The sequence below is a fragment of the Dipodomys ordii genome, unplaced genomic scaffold, assembly GCF_000151885.1.
Source record: "Dipodomys ordii isolate 6190 unplaced genomic scaffold, Dord_2.0 Scaffold216, whole genome shotgun sequence".
Taxonomy (NCBI): domain Eukaryota; kingdom Metazoa; phylum Chordata; class Mammalia; order Rodentia; family Heteromyidae; genus Dipodomys; species Dipodomys ordii.
The window spans coordinates 46,149-54,444 of NW_012267432.1; the positions used below are offsets into that span (position 1 = coordinate 46,149).

The 8,296-nt window shown below is 38.6% G+C and overlaps 1 protein-coding gene across 1 annotated transcript; it reads left to right on the forward strand.

Annotated features, from left to right (window-relative positions):
• The first annotated feature begins 3,046 nt into the window (after nt 1-3,046).
• On the forward strand, nt 3,047-4,000 carry LOC106000372 (olfactory receptor 51J1-like). Its single transcript, XM_013035627.1, has one exon. The coding sequence runs from the start codon at nt 3,047-3,049 to the stop codon at nt 3,998-4,000; it is 954 nt and encodes a 317-aa protein (XP_012891081.1).
• Nucleotides 4,001-8,296: the final 4,296 nt, after the last annotated feature.

Consider the following 8,296-nt stretch of genomic DNA (forward strand, 5'->3'; position numbering starts at 1 on the left):
CCATGTATGTGATTCTCTATTCTGTACATGATATATAGCAGCAGTTTTTAAGCCCCATTTAGGAAAATGTGAATTTATATACTGTTCAAGGTACTGACTGAAATTAAGATGAATTTTCTTTTTGTAAAGAGTCAAGGGAAGAGATTATTCTTTCTGACACTGATGTCCCGATCCCAGATTTGTTGGAGGAAACAGCCATTTAGGGTCTACCTCAAGACCTGCCCTGTGTAGCCTGAGATAAAGGAAGGATATGGCAGGTGCAAAAATATAAGAGTGAATAGAAAGCAAAACTCAAAGAAAACATGGACAAATAGATAAGGTATAGAAAAGCATACCATTGTTTGAAGAATCTGTCATTTTTTCCCTGCCATTGTCAAGCTGTGAAAATGTTATCTCTCTTGACAGGTAAAGTTCCACTGATAAGTTGTTTGAGGGGTGACATGCAAGATTCAGATGCAATGGGACCAAGGATTATGTAAGACAGTGTATGAGAAAGAGCTGCTCAGCCTATAGGGCAACTAGTATTAGGGCTATTCAAGGAACTCAAATATATACTGAGCATTTTGGAGGTAAGGAAAGACTATGGAAGAGGCATAACAAGTGAAGAAGAGAAATGTCTGAGCTCCCTTAGTCATGGGAAGCTCTGACAATGTATGGTCATTTCTCAAGGTCAGTGATTTGTCCCAGAATTTTTTTTTTTTTGGTCGGTCATGGGGCTTGAACTCTGACTTGGCGCGCTGTCCCTGCGCTCTTCAGCTCAAGGCGAGAGCTCTACCACTTGAGCCAGTTTTCTAGTGGTTTATTAGAGATAAGAGTCTCATGGACTTTCCTGCCCGGGCTGGCTTTGAACCCCGATCCTCAGATCTCAGCTTCCTGAGTAGCTAGGAACAGAATTTTTTAATCTGTGTTTTAACACATCCTAACACACAGAACTTTTCCTTCCTTGGTGTGTCTACTGAAATGCACTTCAACACAGCATAAGTGCCCAGGAATCACACATGTAGGTAAGCAATATATTTTTTCATTGTTGCCCAATATGTCTACAAAAGGAGAAATTGTGAGAAAACAAAACAAGCAATGATTTTAATACCCTAGTAGATCAACAGTGTTCATTTTCCCCATGTCTTATTCTAGTCTGACAAATTGCTGTGGCCCTGGTGTCCATTTCTTTACTGCACCCAAGTTATGCATTAAACCTGGGAAAATTCCAGTCCTCAGGTGCCAGCTAAAGTTTTACTTTTAAAAATGACAAAGGATCAAAAGACACGCATCTTTGTGTGTGTGTGTGTGTGTGTGTGTGTGTGTGTGTGTGTGTGAATCAGAATAATGGAACCCACCAAATGTTGTTTAAAAAGGAGGAGGGAAGGTGGGAAAGGAAAGAGGGAGAAGATGAATTTGTTCAAAGTGCACTGAGTGCAAACAGCATAATGAAAACCCTTCATATTATAAATGCGTATTAGCTCAAAAAGAAAGGAATAAAATAAATCAGGATTTTTTTAACCTCTCAGTCCCTTTCATAGTATCCTGAACTTCTCTTTTTTTGAATATTTTTATTATCTTTAAATAGTAGTACAAAGGAGTTGCCATTCCCGAAAGCAGTTTAAGAACATAGTGCATTTTGATCAATATCACCCCTTTCAACATTCTCACCCACCCTTCCTAACCCACTCCTTTCCTTACTTATCTTAATTTTAGGTTATATATTGAACTTTTTGCAATTTAACAATGCAATAATTGTACTGGAACATTAGTGAGAGAAAATGTATTCTCTGAGGTCTGTGATTGGAAGGTGAAGAGATTTCCAGAGCAGAGCTCAGACTCTATGTTGCCTGAGTTCTACAAGGAGCATGGCAGAGAAGATCAATGTTCCTGGTAGGATTAAAAATTAATAATAGCCATCATGGAGCAATGAGATTGGTGCTTCTGGGGGATTGGCTTTCAGAAGTGGCTGAAAGAAAACTCATATCAGTTGGGAGAATTATAACAAGCATGTGAGAACTGTGTACATGAATGGATAGGTAAGCAGTAGCGGTGTGCACGTGTGTGGGTGTGCGTGTGTGCATGTGTACTTGGGATAGTTAGTACTCAGAAGTCTTTTCAATCCTCCCAGTCTAGGAATTTGCTATTATTACTGTGCTTGGCCAGATAATAGCTCAACTGAAGCAGATTATCTTCTTCTCTGCTTTTTCCTTTCCTCACCAGGAAAATGTTCCAGCACTGTTCTCAGTTTTGTTGCTGTAGTGCACTCCGTTTGGTAGCTAAGTCAAAAATATGTCCCAATGATTAAGGTAAGCAGTTTATGAGCACACTTGAGTCAAGAGATTATGAGTCATTGTGGCAATATGTCCGTGCACCTTTAAAGTTCTGCATGTAAATCCACTAAGCTAGGTTTCTACTTCTTCCTAAATCACCCAGTCATATACATTCTTTCTAGTTGCTTTCTAGCCTTTTAAAAGTTCAGAACAGCTAAGATCAGCGTGGTTCCCTGCTCCAAGTATTTTTATTTAATTCTTCTTCTGCTGGTCTCAGGCTCATCATTGCAGCTATTTCTGGCTTTGTCTTGGTCCTCAATTATTCACAAACCTGTTCATCACTTGTAAAGTGGTTATGATCTCCATCATAAGGAAGTTCTTTTAAGCTATTTTTATGTACCATGCTAAACATTTATCAGTAATTTATGTTCACCTGCCCCCAACATTAGACCATGTCTTATGCTATATATGTTTGATCTTCCCAGTGACTTTCTAGGACAGGAATCTCAAAGCCCATACCAGGAACCCGTGTCTCCTTTACCTGACCCAAGGTGCACTATGATGCATACTGATCAATCAGCCTAGAACTTCCTTATGATGGAGATCATAACCACTTTACAATGGGAAGTTATCTATCAACTTCCAGAAATGGGGTTGTTGGTCCCACAAATCTGAGTTTGCTTTCTTCTTCCCTTTCCTCCATGCCCTGTGGTCTTTCTCCATGAGAGTGTCATCAAACTGGTTTGTTTCTAATTTTTAAGGTAGACACTGATCCCCTGGCATGAGGTTTCAACATGAAGAACTCCAATAGCTCCTTAAGCTTCTTACCTGCATCATTCATTTTGGTTGGCATCCCAGGGCTGGAGACAGAGCACATCTGGATATCCATCCCCTTCTGCCTGATGTACCTGATCATCTTCCTTGGCAATGGCAGCATTCTCCACGTCATCAGGAAAGACGCAGCACTGCATCAGCCCATGTATCTCTTTCTTGCCATGCTGGCAGTGGCTGAGGTCGGTGTCTCAGTATCTACCCTGCCCACTGTGCTAGGCATGTTCCTTTTTGGGAATTCTGAGATTCATTTTGAGGCATGCCTTCTCCAGATGTTCTCCATCCACTCTTTCTCCATCATGGAATCAGCTGTGTTGCTGGCCATGTCTGTGGACCGCTTTGTGGCCATCCACAGCCCTCTGCGCTACACAACTATCCTGACACTGCCTCGCATCTTTTGTACAGGAGCTATCATCGGGCTGAAAAGCATCGTGCTCATGACCCCTTTGCCCCTGCTCTTACGGAGACTTCCCTTCTGTGGCCATAATGCCCTCTCTCACTCCTATTGTCTTCACCCCAACCTTATTCATCTACCTTGTGGGGATATTTCTATCAACAACATCTATGGGCTTTTCATTGTGATATCCACTTTTGGATTGGATTCATTGCTCATCGTGGTCTCCTATGGGCTCATACTCCACACTGTACTGGGAATTGCCACCGGAGAAGGGCGGAAGAAGGCACTCAACACATGCGGGTCGCACGTCTGTGCTGTGCTTGCTTATTACGTGCCTATGATTGGTTTGTCTATGGTGCATCGTTTTGGACGTCATGTGTCTCCCCTGCTACAAGTTATGATGGCCAATGCTTACCTCTTCTTTCCACCTGTTATTAACCCCATTGTCTACAGCATTAAAACTAAGGAGATTCGTCGTGGCATTGCCCGAATGCTATCAGAGAAGAGATCCAGAGTTTAGTTAATGGTCAGAGTAAACAAAAAAAAAAGATTTTGTTTGTTCCTTTGTTTTCTCTAACTACAAGTGGTCTTAACTTACAGGTTACGTAAATGGTGATGGCATAAAATATGGAATCATCTAGTAAATATGGGATTATCTAGTAATTAACTACAGTGAAAATATAAGAAAGCATGGATTATGCATGATCAAAAACTACATAGAACGAATGGGTTTTTTTTGAAGCATGTTGTGTGACATACATACCTAAATGTATTAACTTGCAGACCTAGAACAAGAAGGCAAAAAAAAAATATTGCTTTTGAAAGCACAGCATTCCTCATAAGGAAAATGCAAGCTGAGTTAGAAGGTATCCAAAGAAATTTATTGATAAAAATCTACCGAGATCTTTGTAATAAATAAAGAGTTATTGGTCTCTGAATTCTGTAGCAGGTGGACTGATCCCTGAACTCCAGCTCTCTCAAAGGAATTTTCCCATGTAGAATTTGATGAGGCATCCACCCAACTTCCCTCAGGCCCAAACTAGAAGTCCTTAAAGTGAGAAATCATGCTAATTGTGCAGAATTCTTAAGTTTTCCCACTCATATGCAGAAACTGTCAAAGAAACAAGCATCCTATTTTGAAGTCACATTCCTTTTAAGACATTTAAAGTATTATAAATAGTTTGCAATTGAATTTTCAGGGAAGGAAATTGAGATCTTAAAGAGATGAATGTATGCTAGGTCACTTCTATGACTACCTCCAAGTTTCCATGGATAATGTTTCTATAGATCCTGACTTGGGACTCTACAGTTGCCTGTAAATGCTACCCAGATCATAGCCAACTCATAGTCAGCAGAACCCCACAAGGAGCATTGACTTAAAATTACCAAGCAGGTAAACCCAAGGAAGGACATCCCATAGATATCCAGAGAAACTAGAGAGTGGTTATTCCCTGGGAGGCATTTGGCAGCTAGAAAAATGTTGGGAACCAGCAAACAGCTTAGGATAAAATGAGAAACTAGCACTTCACTTCTATTTCTTCTCCAAGATTGCATGGTGGGTCTTCAGACTTCTAACAATTGATCACGCCTATATTTAAATCTGGCAAAAGCATTGACTCTAATGAAAGTATAGCTTGATTAACTTTGTTATCCAGATTTATTTTGTATGCCAGTCGTAGGGCTTGAACTCAATGTCCATGAGATTTTTATGCTCAAGGCTAAGAGCTCTACCATTGAGCCACAGCTCTATTTCCAGCTCTTTGGTGGTTAATTAGAGATAAGAATTCCATGGACTTCTTTGCCAGGGCAATCTTTGAACTGTGATCCTCAGATCTCAGCTTCCTGAGTAGCTAGGATTATAGGTATGAGCACAGGTGCTTGCATACAGAGTTTTAATAAAATGTTGATAAGATTATACATTCATATAATTCAATTTTTATTGTGAAAATACCATACAGAGGGATTACAAATACATGGACAAGGTAATGAGTACATTTCTTATCAAGCATTGTTGCTTCCCCATTTGTTTCCCCTTCCCATCCTTTCCCATCTCCCCACCCCCACTTCTCTCTACTCCCCCCCCACCGCCAAAGTTGTAAAGTTCATGTTTCGACATAACGTCTTGAACATCTCATGATGCAATGGATCCACCTGTATCCCTATTTAAACAATTTGTTTTTTACCTTCCCCTCCACAAATTATACCAACATCAACTACAGTGAAAACCAGGGTTATACCATGGGGGAGGGACATACAAAGCAACAAAGAAATCATCTTATAAATATGTTAGAAACAATCGCAAGAAAGAAAAAAACATTTGAATCCTTATCTTGGGGTTCATTTCACCTAACATCAACTTATCTGACTGTACAGATGGACATCTTTTAGATTACTCATAATCACTTTGCAAGGAGCATTACCTTACATCTACTTATTTCATTCTGTGAACATTGTACATTATCAACATTCATTTATCAGTGTCCAATTAATGGCTATCTAATTTGTTTCCATTTTTATAATCTTACAAATAATTTGTGGGAATAAAGTCTTACAAATATGTTTCAAATGTATTAGTGCCCTCATGAAGTAAATTTATAGATAGGATTACTAAGCTAAAATTTTGTACATTCTGGCAGAAACATAACTCTAATTATCTGGAGGTATGTATTGACAAATCTTGATTTGAGGTCAGTCTGGGTAAATGAAGGTTGTCAGACTCCATCTTGATCAATGTCTAGGTATGGTGGTACATGATTTCCCAGCAAATCAGGCAAGCACAAATAGGAGGATCATAGTCTAGGCCTGTCTGGGCCTAAAAGTGAAATTGCACCTGAAAAAATAATGAGCAACCTAGCCAAATGCTAGTGGCTCATGTCTATAATTCTGGCTATTCAGGAAGCTAAGAGCTGAGAATTGTAGTTCCAAGCCAGCCCAAGGAAAACAAAATCTCAGAGAAGAGTTCCTCCAATTAAACAGAAAAAAAAAACAGAATTGGAATTGGGAGATATAAGCCAAGTAGGAGCACAAGGCTCTGAGTTCAAGCCCCAGTACTGGTACCAAAAAATAAATATATAAAATGATCCACACAAAAAGGCCTGGAGGTATGGCTCAAATGGAGGAAGACCTGCCTGGCAAGTGCAATCCCCTGGAGTACAAACCCTAATAGCACCAAAAAACATGTTTGTGAGCAGTTACAATTTTGGTACTTACAATATTTTTATTGTCTCTCATAAACATTACATTATTTTATTTACCAACGAGTATTTTTCAGTATGTTTAAATCTTGTTCAGATGATGAATAAAAAGCCATATCTCAATTTTATTACAACCCTTACTGGGTTTTTGTCTTCTCATAAGCTAACTAAACATTCTTTTTAATGTATATATAGATCAGTTTGTCATATTTTGAAAAAATATAATGTGATCTTGAATAAAAATCAGTGGCCATCAGAAAGATCTTTAAAGACTCAGCTTGAATAACTTGAGTCAAGTCTTACTTAGGAGACAGAACTCACAGATTTTTTTTTTCCAGAGCTCAAACTTCAGATTCTGAATATATTTCTTGGCACCTGTGTAATCCTGAGAAACAATTGCCTTCCCTCCATTCTTTTCTTCCTTCTTTCCATCTTTCCTTCCTTCTCTCCTTCCTTCCCTCCATTTTCTATCTTCTATGTTTGTTTCTTTCTTCTTACATTCTGTCTCTTCTTTCTCTCCATTCTCACTTCTTTCTATTTGTAATTATAGTTTATTTATGAGGTACAACATGGAGTTTATATTATCAATGGTTGTAAGCTTTTGATATGCTCAGAGGATATTTGCATCTCTATTATTTTAATTTGCTTTAATTTGCTTATAAGCATAAGCCTGTGAGCTGTACTACCTTATTTTAAAAAGGATCATGTTTTTGTACATCAAAAGATGTACAAAGGGTGGCTGGGAATGTGGCTTAATGGTAAAGTGCCTGCCTAGCATGTATGAAGCCCTGGGTTTGATTCCTCAGTACCATATACACAGAAAAACCCAAAAGTGGTGCTGTGGCTCAAGTGGTAGAGTACTAGCCTTGAGCACAGATTGGCTCAGGGACAGTGCCCAGGCCATGAATCCAAGCTCCAGGACTGGAAAAATAAAAGACAGACTATTAGAATAAATTCATTTGTATGTTCCTTGGGCTTTAAGTTCAAGAATTTCAATTATTGGATAAGGAGAGAAATAGGTTCTTAGGTAGGTGTGGACTATGAGGTGGGGGTCGTGCTGGCAGGGAGGATAAATGTGGTTCAGTACTGTCAAAATAGGGTTTTTGCAACTGTAAAAATGAAAGGAAATCTCTTGGTGATGCTATTTTGAGGTGAGAGGAGGCAGGGAATGTAATAGAAAGGGTAAAATTGATTGGAATACAGTGTATATATAGGTGGAGATGTAACAATGAGAGATTCCCTCTGTATAACCAATAAAAAAAAGAATTGCAATTTTATGCTTGAAGTTGTAGTTCTCCTTTTGTGTTTAATTTCCAAGTCTTTCCTGTCTATGTCATGTGATACTTCATTGACCAACATTGAGATGTTCACTTTTCAAATATGAAACAGTTCTAGTGTATATTTTACAAGATTTTAACTGTTCCTTTATTATATTTGTTAAGCTTTGAGTAGCTTTATTTTAAATTTTAATTGTATATAGTAATTGTACAAAGAGGTTTCATGATGTTATATCCATACAAATGTATTTGTTACTTGGATCATTTTACCCTCTCTATTATTATCTTATTCCCCTTCTATGTACTTACTCCTTACTCCTATTTTTCATTATGGTATGTTTATAC